This window comes from Centroberyx gerrardi, chromosome 10 (genome assembly GCF_048128805.1).
Source record: "Centroberyx gerrardi isolate f3 chromosome 10, fCenGer3.hap1.cur.20231027, whole genome shotgun sequence".
In the NCBI taxonomy this organism is placed as follows: domain Eukaryota; kingdom Metazoa; phylum Chordata; class Actinopteri; order Beryciformes; family Berycidae; genus Centroberyx; species Centroberyx gerrardi.
In genome coordinates this window covers 5,598,675-5,622,723 of record NC_136006.1, presented here as the reverse complement: position 1 = coordinate 5,622,723, position 24,049 = coordinate 5,598,675, and the positions used below count along the sequence as shown (strand labels likewise).

The window sequence follows — 24,049 nt, the reverse complement described above, 5'->3', positions numbered from 1 at the left end:
GTATAAATTAAGAGTATACCCACTTCTCCAGGCACCACTACACCACTGGGTAGAACCCCCCTGGATGGCATACAGGCATTTAAAGGATTCCTTAAGGAACCTTTGATTTCTGCAAGAAAGGTTTCCCCAATTTGACTTGGGGTGCCCCTCAAATTGTTGAGGGACTTTTGCTGGTTACGAGAACCCTCGTAGCTGCTTAACACCTCAATTACATGTAATGTGTCTAATCATGTGTTACTCTCCAATGGAATTTTGTTAATTTGAAATGAGAGAATCTGTTACCATCATTCATCATTCAGATGCATTGCATTACAATGTGTTTCATATGTTGGCAAAACATGCATAAGCTAAACCAAAATGTTTTTTTACCACATTTTTTCAAGCTCTCTTTTCATGATCAATCATCAGTGAATCAAACATATGTTGATTGAAATTTCAAAATCAAATTTTCAAATTTTCAACTCAACTTCATATTACAGTGCTCAAATCAGTGATCACAGGTCAGTTTCATCTGGATAAGCTTGAACCAACAGGATCCTTAGAACTCTGCCCATAGCATGGAGTAAAAGAAATACATTAAGGTTGATTACAGCATAAAAAAATAACACTTGCTCAAATGATGAAGAATAATAAAAGGATCTAGGTGGAATTCTGATGTTAGTGTCTTGCATCACAGTCTGGTGATGTGAAACCTATACATAGGCCTGTTTGCCTTCTCTCTGCCGGCTGCAGAGGAGAGGGGAGGGCGGGGGAGTCGTCTTCGTGACAGCTGATGTAAAACGCAACCACTAAGGGATTCAAAACTCATCAAGTTTCAAATTCTACTGGTAGTAGCTTTAAAAGACTTTAAAAGACATTTGAAAGATATCGCTTATCTTGATGGGCACTCCCGTTATTTCTTCTAAAGCCTTGATGAAGTCTGTTCACATTAGACCTACATTAGACCAATACTTTATAGTGAATAGTGAACAGTTATTGGAGAGGATTACATTTTGGAAACCATTTCTCATTTTGGAAACCATTTCTTTACAGGGAAACCTTAATATTTCCACACTTCCTGAACGTCTTTTATCCAACCAAAATAAAATGTAGTCAAGCTCAAGCCGTATTGAGTTAGTAAATCATCTTGTGCTTGCAGTATTATACAGAGGCATTGATTACAGGAGATAGGTCTAGCATTCTAACATCAATAAATCATTACCACATAAATTTTGAGACATTAGTATAATTACTGTAAACAAATAAGACCATCATCAAGAAGATCGTCAGCCTCTACCAGTTTCTACACTGCATTTTTCATTGTGTTTCTTGCAACAGGAGATGGTGGAAGGAGTGAAAGGCCGATGGGAAAATCCCTTGCAACATGTTATCCTCTTCAGTAAAGACAAAGAGAAAACACAGCAACTGGTAAGCCACAGCTAGGCATGTGTCATGGAGTTTAACATGTTGGACCGGTCAGACTGCTTGGCTGAAACTACCTGTTGTATTATCTGTTGATAATCATTTCACCACATTTTTTACTGACAGGTGACTGTCAATTGCGTGCGATGGAGATGTTCCCTTGGTTCCAGACATACAAAGTGTCACCTGTACTTGTTTTCATGTGGGTGTTGTTTTTCCATCAATTGCATGACAGCAATTTCACAACAAAAACAATATCCAGGTTACATGACCTTGCCTGAACTTGATGTCTTTTTTTTTCCCCCGTCAGTTGAATATCTGATTTTTGGTTAATGTAGCAAACAATGACATGTATTACTCGTCTAAACCTTTTTTGTTTTTATTTTACGGCTTTCTGGGAAACAGAAAAGAGGAGGAATGAGTACTGAAATATTTTAACTAAGTAAAATTACTGCAACGTCAGTTCAATTTGACTGAGTAAGAGTTCTTGTCTAGAAAGTCCTTTCAGTAAACAAATCTGAGTAGCTCCCTAAAAAATACTGAAGTACTTAGTTACATTCAAGTAATCATGCAAGATTTTGCGTAGCCTATGTTTCAAAATTGTGACCAAACACCACAAACCCAGGCTCATTTAACTTTTGCGGACACCCGTTTCACATCTGAAAAAAAATATCAAAATACTTTATAAAAATACTCACTTTTTTGATTAAACAGTTAATAATTCAAACAAAATAATATTATGATCCTATCATGAAAAAGCCATGTTAAAGCTCTGAAACAAAGATCAATAATCTATGACAAACAAAAAACATGTCCCAAATGTGCCTATTTTTCCATGCTGGGTCACAACCGTACCCCCAAAATTAATCCAAGTACCCATTTTGGAATTCACTCTAAATAATTTGATGGGTCATTATCAGCCCGGTGTTTGGGAATGGGTCCTTTTTTAGCTCTCACATGAACAATGCAATAACATCACTTACAGTATTGATGAAGTCCAGAATGACTGTATGTTACTGTAAATGTCAGATCTCATTGTACTCATCAATTTTATGTTTCACAATCAAAGGCCTACCCAACTAAAAGTAGAAATAATTACTTTAAAAAATACTCCCAGAAAAGTGGCATTACTCTAAAAATCTTCTAACATTTTTGCCAACATATGAGCTACAAAAAAATTAATTAGGCTAAATAGGTCTCTTTAAGAAGCAGTACAGTAGGCTATATACAAGAAAGTAGTAGGCTATATAAGTATAGTCTATAGAATTAAAATAATATACAATATATAAAAATATACAGTATGGTATTAAAAAAGTAGTAAAAATAATGATAATAATAATAATAATAATAAAATGGAAAACCCCTATAGGGTCTTTTTGAAATACTTTTGCATATTTTCCTTGTTAAATGTGTCATTAAATGGTCAACTATAGTTCAACTTGACACAGCCAGGAAAAACACATGAGTTGCAGTTGTCGACAATGCCACTGTTTTATTCCACTTCACTCACCGTGCCACGGATTGGTCTTTAGTATTTGAATGGGACAATGCTCTGTTTCATATACGCAGGCTTTGCTTACATCATTCTCAGTTTAACCACAATGTAGCATGTTTTGGGACTGACCTGTCAATTTTATTCATCTAACTGGAAACCAATTTCTGCACAGCCTGGGAGCTGCCAAACACCCTGTACTGAGCACATTAGAGGATAGATAGGTTAAATAGAGGTCCACATGTTGCCTAATGCCTATTGAAGGTTTGTGAAATATATGCTGCCCTATGAAGTCAAACAGCATGCAGTAACTACTACTTCTTATGTGTTTTGAAAGTTAAATACCATGACCAGCGTATAGCTTTCATATCAACAGAAATCATACCTTTAAATGCTACTAAATGATATATAGTTCTCGTTTGTACTAACAAAAGTGGATTGTTGGGTCATTTTTCTTAGTTTCATTACTTATTACCTAGCTCCCCCTGGTGCACGTTAAGAAATAAGTCTTATTTGAACCAAAACAATCCACGTCTTCTGCCTTTTCAGGATGAGGCGGCTTGATGTACCATCTCCACCACTAAAGATGGGTCTAATACAAGTCCCACTGTAATCAATGATTAATATGGTCAATAATGAGTTTTGTGTTTGAGTTCATCTTAATCAATTAAGAGATCAATACTTGTTACACACAAAGACAGAAAGATAAAGGATGATTATATGGTAATTATACCGTGGTATCACAATTAATTTACCAATGATATATGGATATTTAAAAATGTTGCAAGTAAGTGTGACCCTTGGTCTCTGGTTCTGCTTACTAGCCCAAGTACTGCACAGGAGCCAGGATGTATGGAGCATTCACAGTGGTTTATTCTGTAATAGTGGGACACACACACAACCACAATCGGTTGGCATTAATGAAAAGTTGGTCTGCTATTCGCTCCAGCTTGAGCCACAGCATGAGAATCCTACTCTGCTGTCTTTTACTTTTACATTGTGACCGTATAGTGGTACATTGATTATATATAAAAAAAGATAACTTAAAAAAATAAAATATTTTAACTGTACAGATATTTTATATTATCTATCTACGTAATAGTGTCAATATAATAGTGCAATACTATTAATACTATTACATACAACTACTATAACAATATCCAGTACTACATTCTTATAACATAAACATACAATTCGTGCATTAAAACAAAAGCATACATATCCCTGACTCTAAATGCTCCGTTTTACAAGGAAACAATACATTTGCTTTGCTGCCACCTTCTGGTGGTTACCGAAAATAACAGGCATGTAAGACGTGCAGGTCTTGGCAGTCTTCACAAAAGGATTTTCACCCAATTAACTGGCGATCTACATAGCATATAATACAGCACTTCACATTTTAACATATGAACATACCTGTAATAGTGGGACACACACACAACCACAATCGGTTGGCATTAACGGAAAGTTGGTCTGCTATTCGCTCCAGCCATGGGCGGAAATTACGGGGGGAACAGGGGGGGTCCGGACCCCCCCTTCCTGGGAAAAACAGAGTGTCTGTGGAGGATCTCTGGAAGTGTGTCAGTGGTGGCTGACCTCCAGCTGCTTCGCAAAGGTTAACTTAAAACAAAGGATGTGTCAGACATTTTTCTTTACTTCTACCACTCAATAGAATAAAACACATTCACAATTGTAACCAGACTACATTTTGTTCGCTCCGTTACCTCGCGGTTGAATCTTGTGCGTCAGCGTGTTGGTACGGAGCAGCCGCGTCTCCTAATGCATGAATGTCTATGGAGGCAGGAGGTCTGTCCACAATTAAAATCCTCATAACTCACTGAATTTTCGACCGATTTTCAAGCGGTTTGGTTTGTTACAAATGCCAGACATGTATTTATGATACAGGATACTTGGTTAAATTAAAATGCGGGTTTTCATACCAAAATTATCTTTTGTAGATGGTAACAGTAATATTTCTATAATATAATAGGCTATTTAAGATTAACTTACCCTATGTAATTAGGTTCTAAGTATATTCTTTTTTTATTACTGCATGTAAAATGGCTGCCACTATGTAATTTTGTTTATAATTTTGGAAATAAATGAAGACTTAATTCTTAAAAAAGACCCTGAAGTAAGTTTGTGGCAGGCTTCATAGCGTTCTGGACTTTTACACATTGACAGCAAAACATTACAGATCTGCTTTTTCGGGAAAACTAAATCTAATTAGGCATATATTAGCTTTAGTTCAGTTAATGGGTGTTGCATCTCACCTACTACTGTAAATAACCTGCATGCTGTGTGTGTGTGTGTGTCTATTTGTCAGCCAGCCAGGTCAGTTCAAATGGCAGAGAAAAGAAAAACAGACATCTGATCATTTTTCAGTGCACCGAAACGCCAAGTAGAAAGACCCCAGTAATATCAAAGGCAATTTGATAAAATCTTCATAAGAAAGGAATGAAGTGCTTATGGAAATGTTTCATAATGGACCTCTATATACATTTAATACAACAGTACTTTTGGCGGCACCTTTGGTGTCCCCTTCAGGAATTGCTCTTGAGAAATTTTTCTGTTTATTGTCCCCCCCAACAGTGAAATGAAATATCCGCCCTTGACTCCATGGCACACGGTTGAATATCTATGCTTTAATCATGCCTCGCCCTTCATACTCTAATATGATAATAATAATAATAATAATAATAATAATAATAATAATAATAAACTTTATTTATATAGCACCTTTCAAAACAAAGTTACAATGTGCTTCACAGGACAAAATAAAAATGGTGGACAACAATAGTAAAAACAATTTTAAAACAGTTTAAAGGTTATACAACATTGGGAAGGAAATATAGGAGCAAAAGAGCTACATATGAGGAAAAGTATAATAAGTAAAATAAAACATTATAAAATAGTTTAAAATTAATTAAATTAGTCAATAAAATAAGGAACAAGAGAATGACTTTGTATAATAATAGGTTTTAAGAAGTGACTTAAAAGGTGAAAGTGAACTCAGACCACAAGCCCTGAGAAAGCACACTTATGTAAATATGTCTTTAAGAGGGCTTTAAAAGAGGATAAGGAGCTCGCCAGTCTGATCTCCTCAGGGAGGTTGTTCCAGAGAGTGGGGGCCCTAACAGAAAAGGCCCGGTCACCCTTGGTCCTCAGCCGAGATTGTGGAATGGCTAGCAGAGCCTTGGCTGAGGACCTCAGGTTGCGACCGGGCACGTATGGTGTCAGAAGATCTGAGATGTACTTGGGTGTGAGTCCAGAACGGGCCTTAAAAGTCATCAATAATATCTTAAAATCAATTCTAAAATTTACCGGAAGCCAATGAAGAGAAGCTAAAATAGGAGTAATGTGCGCTCTTTTTTTGGTTTTGGTGAGGAGTCTGGCAGCTGCATTTTGGACAAGCTGTAATTTATGTAGACTCTTTTGGCTCAGACATGTGTAGAGAGAGTTACAATAGTCCAAACAAGAGGAAATAAAAGCATGTATGACAGTCTCTAGATTTCTCCTGGATAAAATTGAACTGATCTTGGAGAGTCTCCTGAGCTGCAAAAAACAAGACTGGACAACTGTGTTAACATGCTTGTTCAAGCTGAGTTGGTTATCAAAGGTGACACCAAGATTTTTGCAGTTTTGGCCTATATTTTGGGACAGAGAGCCCAGATGTTTTGAGGTATAAGGATTAGCTGTTCCAGGGCCAATAATAATTACCTCAGTTTTATCAATATTTAGCTTCAGAAAGTTCTGGGCCATCCAGCATTTGAGGTCAAGGATGCAGTCGTTGAGTGTATTCATTTGATAAAAATCATTGGGGTTAAAAGAGAGGTACAATTGAATGTCATCTGCATAGGAATGGAAGCTCACATTATGCCTGCGGATTACATGCCCCAGGGGTAACATGTAGAGAGAGAACAGGAGTGGTCCAGTGGTACTCTAATTACTCTATCATCCTCACACGTCATTGTGGTATGGCTGTCAACTTTGTTTTCATCATTCCATTGGCATTCCTCGTAGCTGGACTTCTCACGCAATCAGTTCCTTCTGAGGCAGTACTAAAAATAAGAGATTCCTCTTGGCTCGTTCAGGGGTTCCTCAGAATGCAATGCTGGTAGAACCCCCCTGGATGGCAAACAGAAACCAGTTCCTTAAGGAACCTTTGCTCAACGCCTCAATTACACACAAGCCCCTTTCACACATGCACCCTGTTCCGTACATTTAACAGCACAGAGGTCATGTGTGAATAGGAGCCGGTGTCAAAATGCCGGCAAATCAGTTCCAGCAATTTAACTGCTCAAGTTGTACGTTGTAACATTTCTGGCAAAGTTCTGTATCAATCATATGTGCGAACAATTCCATAACATTAATGGCACAAGCAGGAATGTGGCTGCTCTGACGTAGGACACTGTTGTTGAACTGTGTGAGCCAATCATAAGGTTCATAAGGTGACGAGTTCATCCGCACTGGCTGTGACCACATGTAGGAGGGAAATACAAACCACAACGGGCAGTAGCATTTTGACGAAGGATTGGCAAAAATGTCGAATTGGACAGACGTGGAAATAAGAGAGCTCCTCAGCGTCCGGGCGGATGAAGAGATTAGCCAACAGATAATTCACCTGCCATGTTTTCAAACGGCTAAACGTAATTTCCGGGAAATGACAACAGAGGAATTTAACGGTATTGCCAGTGTTGTGTGAATGGTAGGCTTACGTTAAAATGCATAAAGGCATGTCTTGTGTGAACAACAGAAACTGATACCTTTAACAGAAAAAATAATCTGTCAATTTTTACAGGTTACATGTGTGAAAGGGGCTATAATACCATCATTCATCATTCAGATACACTACGTGTTGTTTTATCCTCTTTTTGCTGGCTCTCTGTGATGTTTTCATGAATCATCAGCGAATTCAACTTGTGTTGATTAAATTTTTCTTCTCAACTTTATATTACAGTGTTCTAAACAGTGATCACACTAGATCAGTTTCATCTGGATAAGCTTGAACCAATTGTTGCTTAGAACTCTGCCCATAGCATGGAGTAAAAGGCAATAGGATGCACTGAGTAATTTATCACATTAACCCTGCTGTCTATATTGTAAGATGTGTAAAGAGTAATTGTGAAAAACAATCATTCCATTGAATATTACTTAATTTGAATATCAATAGTTTAGTTTTATTTCACAGTGATAAAGAAATGCATTAATGAGGACACAGTAATAAAATGTGAGGATAAAAACAGAAAGAAGAGATAAAATTAATATTTTTTGCAGGTGAGATACAAAACAAAAGAAAACAAGGAGGCAAAAAAACATTTCAAAACAAACAAAACAACCAAATAAACAAACGTTTGGGAAACAAAATAGTTTCCCAAACAGCATCAGTATATTAGAGTCACCAGACTGCACCGTACCTGAATCAAACTTTTGGCCGACTTTTTGTTGTCATCATTTGATTTCAGGTGGCCTTTGATTTTAGGCCACTGTATGATTCTGAGCTGGTCGTACATCTCTTTCAGTCGAGTTTTACTAACTGGGTTGTTCATGTTCTCAGAGTCTCCTGTCTTTATTGAAAGAGACATTTCACTTGCCATTCTATGCAAGGAGAGATGAACACAATAAGATTTCTCCTACTTTATTTACATGCTTGAGTTTCCCAAGGCAACACTATATACAGCAAATTGCAATTTCTTTTTTCAATATGCTGCATGTACCTGTCTTTGAATGATTTAAATTCTTCCTCAGATTCTTTCAGGGCGGATCTGTAGGGATAAAATGTAGTGTGTGAAAATGTCTCATGCTTTTATTCAACAAGTTCATAAATCAACAACTGAATTAAAGTTTGTAACATGTAACACATTCATGTAACAGGATTATATTTTTTCAATTTACTAACAATATTTTTTATGTATCCAATCCATAGATCACATCTTAATGGTAGCCGAAACTGTTCTATGAACGTTGTCTGGCCTCAAACTGTCCTTTTATCCTTTAATTGCTATTTATTTATTGAGGGTTTATAATGAATTTATCTCTTGAATTCTCTGCACCTCTACTTGGAACAACCTGTAGAGGGAGCTCAAGCTTCAGAAACTAGTCACTCTATTTTAAAGTCAATGGAAACCACATCTATTTAAAATTGAAAATGTTTTAAAAGTTAGTTAGTTCTCTTGCAGTGTAATACTATTTTTTTCTTGCAATTTTTGATGACTTTGGTGTTTGTGTCTATATACATGTGTATTGTTAATGCCTTTGAAACTATGTGAGTGTTTGAAATTGTGAATGTGGAGAAGAGCGTCCGTGTTCAGCAAACCAAACCTGAGTTTGTAAAGGTTAAATAAATAAGTTTAAAAAATACAATAACGCATTGCTTTGTAGGACCTTTTCTCAAATCCAGTACATTAAAGAAACATGTGACAGAAGTCGAAATGTGTAATCCTTAAAGGCCCTGACACACCAGGCCGACGGTCGGCCGTCGGCCAATGTCGGGCCGTCGGTAAGCGCCTGTGTCCCTAGTTTTTGCGGTGTGTCCCGCACCGTTGGCACTAGTCGGACCCCTGTTGGCGGCTTTTCGGCCGATTGAGCATGTTGAATCGGCGGCGGAGCCCGTCGGTGAGAGAGATCACTCTGATTGGTAGTTCGTGTTTTGCCTCTGGATGATTGGACTGATAAATTCCTTCAACATGTGGAACTGAACAGGAAAGAGCCGAGCAAAATTTTTAAAATCGGAGGTTTCATTTATCTCCAGCTCTCGACACAGGTTTGGGAAAGCCCCTTGAGCCTGTCGCAGGAGTATCCATGATTTCACCCATTTAGTGCGGTTTCTCCTTATTTTTCGAGGCGACGCAACAGTCGGCCTTTGTCGCCGCTGGTTCTTTGACGTCGGTTTGGTGTGTCAGGGCCTTAACATGTGACATGCCTGTTACAAATACATTATGTAAACCCTTTACAAATAGTGTTACCAAGGAAACTATGTGAAACTAACTTGAATTCATTGCGTATGTAACGGGTCCCAGGAGGGAGGGCCATAAACAGATAATACCTGTAGAAACAGGATAAGTAGTGAGCTGAGAAAGGAGACGTTGTCGTTGTATCTCAGGTGTTCTTCCTCTCTTTATTAAAAGATACTTTCTTCTCTTTCAAAATGTGATATATTGAATTACACAATAAATGTCTGCCATGTCAATAAAAACACATCACATGTACACATACATTTTTGATGATAATAATATGATAATAATTTACCGTAGCATTAGTCACTGTTTAGTTACTACAAGTCAATGAAAGGTAAAAATCATACATTCTTAGTACCTGGACTGCTTCACTAGTTAATGACCTTTTCTGTCATACAACAATATCAGTAAGTTACAAATATGAGCCTAATAGCTATGAAGATTTGCAAATAATTTATATTTACAACCATACAAAATCATGAGGATGCCTGGGGGTTTCACCAAATAAAACATGTAACATAAATTTACAAAATGAAACTAACAAAAAGCTGCATCACTGTCCATCTATAAGGCACCGGAGTGGACATTAGTGTGTGCCTGTAACCATGGCAACCAGGCAACCAGCCGGCTAGCTTAACCTAGCATAATGATTATATTTAGCATCACACCAGTCAGGTAGCCATCCATTTACAATAAAACAATAATAATAAGAATACTCTTACTGCAAAAAGACAACATTAAGGGGCGATCTTTGGTCACAAATTACCCTATTTTTCTTGACCGTTACCAAAGTTCTACGACCGTTAATTTCCCCACAATATAAGCGAATGATGTTAGCTAGTTAGCATAAATGCTAGCGGACTTTTAGCTATCTTAAAAACACATTTACAGAGATCGCAGTTACAACAGAACACACCCAGGCTTAGCTAAGGGTCTTATCTAAATGTGTATGAGGGGGCATTGTGTTCACAAAATGTACAAACCTGTAGAAACCATGGATGTATTAAACTATGGATGAGGCATTCAAAGATGGCGGCCCATTCATTCCAATGAAAGTTGCTCACCCAGCGCATACGCCGAAAAAGTTTTTACGAATCCTACTTCCGTGTCCACAGCACCTGCGCAGTAGTGTTTTTCTTGGCCCCGCCTATCCCACATGAACGAGTCTAGTGGCGTTCTCGTTGCGACCGTGACGACAGCGCGTTCATGTGCAGCTTTCTAGGTTCTAGGTTCTGATTGACAGTTGCTGCTGCAGACTCGGCTCTTCGGGGAAACCACCGTCCAGGTATGACTCTATCATTTATTCAATCACAGAACATTTGCTTTATTTGTATAAATCTTACATCCGATGTGAAGTGATTCAGTCTGGATAAAGTTGAGCTAAGCTAACGTTGGTAATAACGGTTAGCATAACGAGACGGCTAAGAATCTAGAGGCTAGAGTCAGCTAACACATCCATGGGTTAACATCAAACAAGTTAACGTAAAGATAGAAATGTTCGCTAACGTTAGATCATAGACTAAACTTTGCATTTGTGATTTACGCTCCACTCGTGTTGCTCCACTTGTTGTGTTGAACGTTGTCTTGTGTTTCTCACAGGGAGTCAAGTTCATGCCACACATCGCTAGCCAGGTCCATGTCAAGGGTTTACTTGCTTAACCAGGTGAGGAGATTCATTTTGAACTTAATTTAGAGCATTTTCGACGAGAGATGGTTCACATCGGTCACAGATAGTAATGACTTGGTAGCGACTTTTTCACCTCTACTGGAGCCAGTGCTTCACAAATTAAGTACGTTTCACCCTGTGCTGTAATCATCATCATGATGTATGCTAACTGTTTTCTGTAAGACACTGAGCCGCAGATACTAACTGCAATTTCTTCTGTTACAGAAACTCCTGCTCTTCAAGAACCACTGACACTTCTCTGGAAAATGCTCCCAAAGAAATTAACTTATTTATGATGTGTTCTGGCCTTTTCACTAGTTTCTTTCTTTACTAGATTTCTTAACCCTTTGCTTTTACTGAATCTTACCTTGTACTGACATATTACAGCTGCTCTCTGTGGACCAGGGCTCTCTAAATATCCACCTGTTATAAACTAGTGTTCCAGTTCAAAGATGATTGTGTTTTGTTTTGTTTTTTTTGTCTTGTAATGCTTGATACTCCTGAGAAAGTTTCACCCATATAAAATGGAACATGTAGAATGGAACGTATTTTGAAATAAATGTTTACTTTACATATAACAGTTTGTCTTGGATCATCTCTTAAATAAGTCTTATTTGTCATCACTCTGTAGTCCATTGCCCTCAAATTACTTTTCTCCATCTTACCTTGGTTATTACATTTTACCAGCATTATGTTTTTCTAGTCACAAATATCAATATTATGTTACTAATAGTGTTTTTATTTATACAAGTCTTACAGAATATACACATACATTTTTTGAATGTCTCTTCCTTGTGAGTAATTTCTGACAATATTGACTAAAGCCACACATCTAGACCACATAGTCCAAGTTAACCAACATGCTGTTGCCTCAGTGTAGAGATAGTATTACTTGTAGCCATTATTATTCTGCTGCATGTATTGATTTAATCCATGGGACTGAACTACACTGGATCAAAGGTGGGTCACCTCACAACATTTAGTCACGAGAAATATTAGTACTCTGATCAAACACAGTCCTATATAAACAGTGTATGAAGATAGGTTTGCATTCTGCAACTTAGATGCAAGGTTTGCTAGTGAAAAAAAAAATCTTAAATTATTATCATTGGGAATATTCTAGGTTCGTTTGGTGTCACACCAAGGTTTTCTAACTATAAATTTACAGACAGTAAAAGAAATTAGAACAACCATCAAAGCCCAAATATATTCATAACTTTAATAGGATAAAGAAAAGTACATAGGCATAGTCTGTAAACTGAGAATTTCGAGATGTAAATAAATATATAATAGTAAGTAGGTGCATAGAACTGCTTATGCTACATGTAGCTGGTTAACTACAGCAATGTTATAACGTTAGCTAGCTAGCTTGCAAGCGACCTATTTAATCAAGAGAGAAACAAAAACAAAATAGAAACCATCCGTTATTGTTCTTAAGTCTTGCCTGTTAAACCTAAGTGTCGGCGGACGTGTAGGTTGAGTTTAATGTGATCTAGGTTGATCACATACAGCTAAACGCCTCCGCTAACAATCAGCTAGCTGTATAGCTTGTCAACAGTGGAAGTAGAAGCGGTGAATGCGCACGGAGCGTTCCCGTGGCCTAGAGGCGCGTTCACGGAGCTTCAGAAAATACAGCTTTATACGGCTCTTGGTGGCTTCCAAAGAAAAATGGACCCAATGATTTAAAACTTGATAATTCAAACAGTCGTTTTTGACTTTGAGTGATACCCAGAAAAATTTTCCCGGAGTTTTACAGCTGTTTCTTTCCCCATGTATGTCTATGGGAAAAAGTCTTTTTGGGCCCCATGGCGTCACGTGACTTGCAATACCGAGCTTGGCCACTACGCCAAAATCGCCGCACAGCCCAGAGCTCTTCCTGGGGGCTTGGTAGAAACAGGATAAGTAGTGAGATGAGAAAGGAGACGTTGTTGTTGTATCTCAGGTGTTCTTCCTCTGCCTGAGAACGCGACCGACGCTGATAATATGCCAACGTCTCCCCCTAGTGACGAACACTGCTATATTAGCCACTATAAATGCCATACAGGAATGAATGAAAGATGGATTGCTCAGTGCAATCAAACAATACCACATACCAATACTATATAAAAATATACAGTATATACACAAATTGTGACAAGACGTTTGTGTGTCAAACGTATATCATGTGCAATATTTAAAATTGCCATTAAAAGAATGTTCAGAAAAATATTTACCTCGCCTCCATAAGTTTCTGTTTGTAATGTTCTTCCATTTCAGCCATACTGTGTTAAAATAATCTTAAATGGTTATTTTGGTTAAACCAGGTTCACTGTAATTCATAACTTTAATGCCATGAATGTATACATGTTCATGTGATGTTTTTTGGATTATCTGTCAGTTCCATAAAATGAATACAATATTATCAGAAACCCACCTGTTTTCATATTGTAGTGCATTTTGTTGACACTGATGGCAACTTGATTCGACACAAGCATCTCTCATAGAGCTTTGGCTGTGTAAAGGAAATGAAAACAATATTCAATATAAGATGTCTGTTTGTGTATGATTTTCTTTTTTTTTTTTTTTGTGCCAGGCTTTACTGTTTGTGGTTGATTGATTATCCAGTAATGAAACATACTGGGACAAATTCAGAGGCAAAGTTTCAGGATTTCCCAGTGGAGTTCCACTGACAAAAGATTTTGTCATCAACTAGGCTCCATCAGTGTCCATGAAAGAAACACACAACATATATGGTAGCTGTTTACTGTAAAGTTCTGACAAAAAAGTTCATCTTCCCCACCAATTTCCATCTATTTTGTATAACACTCTTCTATTCAAAAGTCAGCAGCATAGATCCATTCAACAAATTATACAAATATAGCAAGAACATGTCCTAGTTTGTGTGACAATTAATATTAGCCCAAGCCAACCAAACAACGCTGCATCTTTCACCTACATGACAACAAGCTACATGCCATTTGACAACTGTATTTAAAGGCTTAAATTGTAGAAACTTCTTGTGCAATTTTATATCAGCTATATGCCGTGAGTGTAAGTCAATACGATCAGTTGCATAGCATACCTTCCAGGATCTGTCTGATAGTTAATGACCCTGAATATGTGGAAGAAATCAACGGTTTAGTCATTTTTAATTTTTCACTTGTTATCTGATCAACATAATTCATGGATTTTAGATGTATAGGATGTGAAGTCACTGAGAAATGCAGCAAATTGTAGCAAATAACAACTTCTACCTCTGCTCTGATAGATATCCTGCATCAAGAACTTGCCCACTGCATCCAAAGAGTTTGGGGTTAGGAGAAAGAGCCGATGATGGCATCACATTATCAGGGTTCCTGCATTTTAAATTCGCAAAGAATGCTGCATCCTCTCAGTCTGTTGTCTTGGGTGTTCGTCATATCTTGGAGGAGAACGGCTGCAAAAGAAGCATAACAAAAATGTTGTCAAGCAGCATGTATCTCTATCTTATACTGTTGTAAAGGAATAAATGGAATTACATCTACAAACAATATGTCACTCCACTCAACAGCTGCTGTATTCTACAGTATAGACTTTTCAATGGGAAAGTTGTCGGAACTTGTTTCCTTGACTTCATTTACTACTCACTTAGGCTTTCTTTTGTACTCATTTTGCTGTTTGTCTTGTCTCTTATCTTGTCTAAGGCAGATGTGTACTGAAGCTACAACTCAGCGGTACTAATTTAGGTTCCAACAAACTCCAAGGGGGTTGGGCCTCAGCAAAAGAAAAGATAAGCTTGCAGGCTATAAATACACAAAGTGAAACAGGGTTCTTCACGTTGTTTGAAGCACTGCTGCTGCTGCTGCTGCTGCTCATTGCCATTTTGATTTTTTTATTTCATTGTTGACCTAGACTAGCTGGATCTGTTTCTAAAATGGGTGATTCGTTTATCATAGCGATAGACTTTGGTACTGCATACAGTGGATATGCCTTCAGTGTGTCATCCAGACAGGCACAAATCCAACCCACTGTGCCATCCTGGGGAAAAGAGCATGGACTTGAAACCGCGAAGACTCCTACCTGCATTCTTTTTAATGAAGATGAAGAATTCCTCAAGTTTGGTTATGATGCCAAAATGGCATACACTAAAATGCGTAGCGAAGAAGCAAAGAAAAACTACCTCTTTGAAAACTTCAAGATGTCACTCTATGGAAAAGTGAGTAAAGAGTGGTCTGTAAATCTAAATGTACAGTAGTTTTGAATGCCTCATGAATAAAGGCAGGATATCAGTTTTCCTATAATGTAGATTAGATTACAAAATATGTCTTGTTGTTACCCACACATAAGAGCTACCTACAAATGATTTTCATTCCAAGATGTTATTGTAAAGCTGTATTGTACAGTTTCAGGAGAGAAAAAAGATAAGTCTTACCTTTAGTGCCGAGTCAAAAGGAAGAAGAGAATTGAATCAGAGTTGAGTGTTGGTTGAAGCTGGAAAGTAGCTCTTTCACTTCGGTTGTTCTACCCTCACATCATGTTTATAACATTGATTGAATCTCAGTGTCTCACTTAGTGTACTAGTGCCATATATTGCAGTGTAATTCAGTGCTAAAGATGGGTTATAGACTATTTTGTCTTCAGACCTTCCAAGTTTGACTCCTTTCCATCACCACACAGTAATTTGGTGGCAAACCATGGCACAGTGGTAGAGGGGAAATGCACGCAACAACATGAGAACAGAGAAGCATCTTCCATGTTAACTCCTGATTCAGTCTGACTCAAATGGCTATGTTTTGTATGATGATCTTAATAATAATAAAAAAGGGTTCTAAGAATATTTGAACTAACATCTTGTCAATCATCACCAGCAACTCAACAGGGATGTAATGATTGCAGCCACAAATGGCAAGTCGATGAGTGCCTTGAAGGTAATCACAGAAACCCTGCGCTACCTGAAGGAACATGCACTGAAAACCATCAGTGGCAACACAGGGACGAAGTTCACCGCCTCTGATTTCACCTGGGTGCTGACTGTGCCTGCTATCTGGGATCCTTCTGCAAAGCAGTTCATGAGAGAAGCTGCAACTGAGGTAAGTGCATTTGTTAAATTCTGAAATGATTGGCAAAATATACAATACGTATTTTCTTTTTCATATTAACAAGAATGTGTGACTTATTTTATTTCTAGGCTGGTATTGTGACTGAACACAAAGCAGACAGGTTGGTAATAGCTCTGGAACCCGAGGCAGCCTCAGTCTGGTGTAAGAAGCTCCCATCTGATGGTTTCATAGCAGAGACCGTTGACCAAAACACACTAGAGCAAGCTCCTGGAACACAATACATTGTTGTCGATTGTGGAGGTATGTGGTGCTGTTAGTAAATATACGAAAACATTTTCTTATCCAGACATAAGCTTTAAAATCGGGTGGCATTTCCACAGGAAACAGCATACACAACCATGCACATTTGCCATTTTCCATTTCAAATTTGACTTGACTGCAAAATATTTATTGTTAAGCATAACGTTTATTTGTTGCCTCAGGCAATAGTGTCCAGATTTGTAAGAACTTATCATTAGCTCAAATGCTGTAGTTGCTCAGCCGTTTTAATTGCAGCCTTTTTGTCTTATAGGTGGAACTATTGACATAACTGTACATGAAGTGCTGGGTGGAGGAGCCCTGAAGGAGCTGTACAAGGCCTCTGGTAATGACCTGGGAGGGCAAAATGTTGACAAAAAGTTCAGAAGTTTCCTCAAAGAAATATTCTCTGATGACCTCTGGGATGAGTATGAAAGAAGTTATCCCAGCGAGTTTCAGAAGATGATGTACAGCTTCTCGGTTCTTAAATGTGTGGAAGAGGATGTGGAGATTTCCTGCCCGTTTAACTTAGCAGCATTAGCTCAGAAAAGGCAAAACATAGAAATGTTCTTCCAGACAGTGCAAGGTGCATCCTGGGATGACGGGGCAATCATAATCTCAAAAGAGAAAATGAAGTCTTTCTTTGATGAGAGTCTTAGTGGGATCACTAAGAATCTCAGAGAAATCTTGAAGAAAGATTTAAGAATTGAATACATTGTATTAGTGGGGGGCTATGCCTCAAGTGTGATTCTGCGCAAACACATTAACAAGCAGTTTGGCAGTCAGTGTAAAGTGTTGTGCCCTTTAAATGCCCAAGAAGCAATCATGAAGGGAGCTGTCATGTTTGGAAGACATCCAGAGGTTGTGGCATCACGAAAAAGTGCCTTTACTTATGGGATCAATGTGGCTGAGAGGTTTGATGAGTCCAGGCATAAGGCAGAAAACAAGTACTCAAACGAAGAGGGTGACTGGTGTCGTGGTGTTTTCATGAAACTGGTGGAAATTGATCAAAATGTGGGTTGGAATGAAACCAAAGAGCACATCTTCACTCCAGTAGAAGCAGATCAGACAGCGGTAAGGTTTAGTTTCTATCGCACAGAGAGAAAAGATCCTAAGTATGTGGATGAATGGGGAATTGACCCAGTTGGTTCATTTTCAGTTAGCATGCCTGACACTAAACGTGGCATGGATCGCGAGATCAAATTAGAAATCAAGTTTGGCTCCACAGAAATACAAGCCACAGCCACTGACATAGATTCCAACTCAACAGGATCTATCAAGATTGACTTCATGCACTCCAAAATGCAGCTGTTTCCTCTATCAGAGCTTGGGGGCTTAAGTTATGCCTAGGTTATTCTATAGGAGGCAGATGCAGATGACAGGCAAAAGCCTAATCTTACAAAAATGTTGGATGGTTTGGCATTGGCTAAAGTGGAAGATGTATGATTTCCACTTTCTTTCATATTATAATTTTATATTTTAAAAGGTTGTTTGTTTTTCATGTCTGTCAATAGGTTTTTTATTTTTTCTCAAAACGGCTGACACATGCTACAGTGAAACATTCACAAACATCAAAGTGTTTTACACTTTGATGTTACAGAACAACACTACATATTTTGCACACATTGGCCCCCTTTACACTTGGCATTAACATGTGTCTCATATCTGAATTGTTTCTAATTAGAGCTGGATTACACTTGACACTACAATGTGTCTCGTACACATAAAAATTGGATTTCTCTGTCTCATGCCAAAATGTAGATTGCTGTGTACATCACTTGATGTCACTGTTGCCAACTTGGTAACCTTATCATGAGATTTAACGACGACTCAGACCTCCCTGGAGATATAATTTCTTAAAAGCAACTATTGACAAATCTACCCACGTTTTCAGACCATGGGGAACAGTGTTAAAGGATAACACTGGTGTTTTTTAATGCATTTCTTACTGTCAACAAATCCTATGAAAATAACAAAATCAACAATGCGTTTGCCCTACTCCCATCACTTTCCGACTTCCCACGTTCCCTTTTTAGCCTTCAACCCGGAAGTCATTGGCTAATTGTAAGCTAAAAACCTTGAAATACAGCTCACAAAGACATAGTTTCAATTTTAAAAATCGCTAACTGTTACCATGAAAGGTCAGGCTATTGTAATTTTTACCAAATCAAATGGGAACAAATTCTTTATTACGCCGGGGACTATTTTCGGTGCCACGGAACTACTTTCCTGAGATGGAAGACGTTTTTACGGCTGGCTTATTAAGTTATAAAGTAAATATGCTGCCAGAGCAACAGCATGGCTCTTTGACGTGTTTTTAATAGTTTTTTTTAATACAATGGAGCTCTATGGCTGCTGGGACATGGCTTTATTGGGCATCAGCTACATGGACGAGACTTGTTAGCAAAACAAATTCATTGCTGATTTTGTTATTTTCACAGGATTTGTTGACGGTAAGAAATGCATTAGAAAACACCAGCCTTATCCTTTAATGTGTTGACTACCAAAGCATTTGGTTTTTGCTCTATCCGATTAAAATTCAACAGGACGCATGTTAATACCAGGTGCAAAGGGGGTCATTGTAATCTTTTGCTTCACAACAAAACAGAGGGCAAAATATTGTCTCAACAAATGACAAAATTATATACTATACTGTCAAAATCATGCCCTGATGCATCTTTATCTGTGTTTTTATTTTTATCTGTGTTGTATAGCAGTTCTTTAACTTCCAGTTATAGCAATAAGATTAACCTAACTAATAATTATGAGCACAGTAGTGCAGCATTAACATAAGCATCTATATATAAGTGTTGAATATGTGAAGTGTTTTTGTTCTTCATGTCCATCATACAGTTTGGTGTGCTACTCCCTGATGAAGGCCACAGTATAGCCAAAATACTTTGATCATTTTTTATTATTAACTTTTGTTAATTTTAATATGTTGTTTTGAACTAGTCATTCAATAAAGGATTTCTCATTTTATGCTTTAAGACTGCCTTCGAACTCTCTTTTCATTGAAAGAAAAAACCCCAAACCAAAGAGCATCTTCTGGTGACTTTTTATGGATGTAACAATGAAAATATAGAATGAAAACTGCATCTGCATCTTTTAAATTCTTGTGAATGAAAAAAATTCACAATTTAATTTGAACATAAAGTTATATATGTGACCGGGCCATGGGGACGGCTCAACTAGATCTTAGCTATAGGCCAAATAGGTTGACTACACGACCTTGGGACTTTCACCCAAAGAACTAGCTGGTTGAACTCACTTGTAACCAACAAAAGAGGGTTTCCACATACAGATTAACTGCAGAATTGAGGACAGAGACGTGAGTTTCACAATAAAACATAGAATTTATTTTCAGTCTATATCAACCACAACTAAAAGTAGCAATACACAAGTTAATATCCTAGTTCTCTTAAAACAGTTATGATTATTTAAAATAACTTTCACAGTTACCAAACAATTCAATTGAGACAATGGAGGGCTGCAGGCTGACTGCAGTGGGGGGGTATCACTGGTATTAAATGGTACTCTGGCTAACACCACTCATCTTGGAAACACCACATATACATATCGGCCTGTAAATTGTATACATGTGTTTAGATTTCAGATTTTTTTATCGAATGTAACCTATTTTTGCAGAGAGAACCATGGTTAAAGTCACTAATAGCAGCGTGTGGTCGTGGACAGATTGAGAGAAGTACACAGACATACCTATAGTGTTTCTATAATCATTCAGTCATTTCTATAGTAACTCCTATAGTGTTTCTCCCCCAGACCGTGCTGCCGCTGTAAAATAAAATTCTCGGGGAAACTCTGGATAAACTGCAGCCCATAGCCTCTGCTGTCTCCCTCCAGGAGTTGAAAGCTTCACCTGGTCACAGCAGCTTACCGGAAGTTGAGGAGAAGCTACAGGCAGAAATTTGCCCTTGTCACATTCTGTTTCTCAATGCTTCTGCATTGAGAAACCGATGCATTACAACTTCCTGTTGCCAGCTATGGCCTTCACTAAATCTCTCCACAACCTTCCCAAAATTTTAAATTGGTTACATTATGTATCTAGTGCTAGTAACCATTACAATTTTGTTGTTTTTGTTGGATTGGTTTGTCAATAAGTCGCAAAAAGCAACTTGCCACAGGAAGTTGTAATGCACCGGTTTAGCTGTTACCATGACAACGCGAAAAGGGCCTATTCCCAGCCCCCTCCTCCGAACTTCAGAACACGCCTGAAACCCTCTCAGAACTAAGCATAAACCAAGTTTAACTTACAGTAGCTGTTAATAGTTTAAGTCCTACTGTACCACATACAGTAATGTGAGATAAGAATAATCCATTTCGGCTCACAATATGCCTGGTGGGGCGGCCTGCTATAGCTCACCATGCATGTATAGGCCTAGCAGTTCATAATTAAGAAATATTACACAAGAGTGTCCTTCACTGCCATTATTGCCATTACAGTGATACGGTCCGTTGACATCACTGAAATCTCAGTCTCATCCAAATCTTGTGTCCATTGGTACATGGTCATTCCACAGTAAACCAAACTGCTAGTAAGTAAACCAGTTCCTATATTGAAAATGTAAGGCTCCCTGGCAGACAAGTAACTACATCCAACTGTACATGACAAGTTATGTTGTTACCATGGTAATGTTTCTGGAATTATCATTTTCATTATGGCTCAAAATTATTAGGTTTACGTATTGCTAACCATTATGCACTTACTTTATAAATACATTTGATTTCTATACCTGCATTGGATTCTGCACCTACCTTCACAAACCAAAATTTAGTAGGTTAGTGAAATCTTGGTAATTTTGGTCTGATTTAAATAGAAATTCTGGTATTCTGGTAATTAGAGTTAAAAATCAATTAATACTGAAACTTTAACCACAGTGATTAGCTTTGACAGCCATTGTATCCTTTGGCAAAGCCAATAGGCACTACTAGAACACGGTAGGACACTGACTACTAATTCGACAGTACAGATTGTTTAATACTTGCACATGGGTTTTTCTACATGAAGAATTTTTTTCTACCATGTGACCCCTGGGGAGCTCCATGAGCAAAAAACACCAAAAATCAAACTTGCACTCCTTTGATTTTCCCTCTCAAAGTGTTTGGTCCGACACTAAGCAACATGTGTAGTTTTTTATGTAATATTTAGGCTAACGTTCTATTAACAGACAAAATAGCTACATAGCCGAAGTGAGCACTGTAAAACTCTGACAGATCAACTTCTCATCTTCGATCGGCAATATGCAATTTCTCCTTCACTCGAATTGTACAAGGAAAGGCTCTCCCTTCAAACTGAATTTAATCTCCTTACTACTTGAGAGACGACTAATTTGATGACACAAGCCCGTCGTAGATTCTATGAACATGGTGAAAAAGCAGGCAAAATCCTTGCACACCAGATTAGGGAATCAGCCGCCTCTAGATTAATCACAGAGATCCGAACTAGTTCTGGACAAGTAATAATAAATCAACAAGAAATGAATGACGAATTTAAGCATTTTTATTCCAATTTGTATTCTACAGAATCAGCTGGAGATCCCAAACTGATTGATAGTTTTTTCAACAAATTAAATATACCTTCCATAAATCAGGAAGATAAGGTCCAGCTTGAGGAAGCTATTACCGTGGAGGAAATACATCAAGCCATACGCAACATGCAATGCTCGAAAGCCCCGGGCCCAGATGGGTATACGCCAGAATTTTACAAAACATTCATAGAACATATATCCCCTTTGTTACTGGAGGTATTTAATGAATCCCTCAATACTGGTCACCTCCCACCAACATTCCACCAGGCATGTATTTCTCTGCTCCTTCAAAAGGACAAAGATCCGCTCAACCCAAGCTCATATAGACCCTTGAGTCTCGATGTAGATGCTAAATTGCTAGCCAAGATCTTAGCCACACGTCTTGAGAGAGTACTCCCAACAGTGATATCTTGGGATCAAACAGGTTTTATTAAAAATAGACATTTATTTTTCAATCTTCTGCGATTATTCAATATTATTTATTCTCCCTGCACAAATTCCCACACAAATCCCCACAATTCCGAAGTACTTATATCTCTTGATGCCGAGAAGGCTTTCGACAGGGTCGAGTGTGACTTTCTCTTCTCGACCCTGTCGAAATTTGGATTCAGCCCAACTTTCATTTCTTGGATTAAATTACTCTATGTCTCGCCCTTAGCTTCTGTTCACACAAATGGGTTCAGGTCTGATTATTTCCCTTTAAGTCGCTCCACCAGACAAGGTGGCCTCTCTCTCCGCTTCTTTTTGCACTAGTTATTGAGCTGCTTGCGATTTCTTTGCGTGCCTCAGATACTTACACCGGAATCGTTAGGGAAGGGAGGGAGCACAAAGTTTCATTATACGCCGATGATTTATTACTGTACATTTCCAACCGTTCAACGTCCATTCCCAATATTATGTCCATTTTACAGAGTTTTGGCAAGGTATCAGGGTATAAAATCAACATCTCCAAAGGTGTTTTATTTCCCATCAGTACTCGAGCCCAAAAACAAACATTTAGCTCTCTCCCGTTTAAAGTTTTAAGTCAGTTTCGGTACTTGGGGGTCACTATCACCAAAACATTCTCTGATTTGTTCAAACAGAACTTTTTAGAACTTTTTAAATGTACCGAACAAGATTTTGTAAGGTGGTCAAATTTCCCCATTTCACTCACTGGCCAAATTAATATAATTAAAATGAACACCCTTCCTAAGTTTTTATTCTTATTTCAATGTATCCCAATTTTTATCAATAACACTTTCTTTAAGAACCTAGATAAAATAATCTCTAATTTTATCTGGAATAAGAAGCCCCCCCGAATAAGGAAAGATTTTTTACAGAGACCCAAGTCAGAGGGCGGAATGGGACTACCTTATTTCAAACTCTACTATTGGGCATGCAATCTACGCGCACTCTCCTTTTGGCTCCAAGATCAGATGCCTGCCTGGCTCTGCATTGAAAGAAAGTGTTGCTCCCCATCTTCTTTATCAGCTTCGCTCTTTTCATCATTGCCCACCACATGCTCGTATTCTGCAAACAATCCATTAGTTTCACACTCACTTAAAATTTGGTCGTTAATAAGAAAACATTTTGGGTGGCATTCTGGCTCTCTTCTGGCTCCTTTTGGTCGCAAATCACTTATTTACTCCATCTCTCTCTGATGCAATGTTTCACGTGTGGCACAGAAAAGG

General features: G+C 38.1%; 1 protein-coding gene and 1 long non-coding RNA gene across 2 annotated transcripts; one reads left to right on the top strand and one right to left on the bottom strand.

Moving 5' to 3' along the window:
- Positions 1-8,261: 8,261 nt before the first annotated feature.
- LOC139920353 (uncharacterized) lies at positions 8,262-15,160 on the bottom strand. The gene is made up of 7 exons (XR_013505157.1): positions 15,122-15,160; positions 14,749-14,930; positions 14,577-14,606; positions 13,929-14,006; positions 13,729-13,776; positions 8,611-8,658; positions 8,262-8,491 (listed from the first exon to the last, which is right to left on the bottom strand). It is a non-coding gene; the product is annotated as an uncharacterized LOC139920353 (long non-coding RNA).
- A 247-nt stretch (positions 15,161-15,407) lies between these two features.
- On the top strand, positions 15,408-18,180 carry LOC144539899 (heat shock 70 kDa protein 12A-like). The gene is made up of 4 exons (XM_078286190.1): positions 15,408-15,689; positions 16,342-16,563; positions 16,662-16,833; positions 17,105-18,180. The coding sequence occupies exons 1-4, from the start codon at positions 15,408-15,410 to the stop codon at positions 18,178-18,180; spliced, it is 1,752 nt and encodes a 583-aa protein (XP_078142316.1).
- Positions 18,181-24,049: the final 5,869 nt, after the last annotated feature.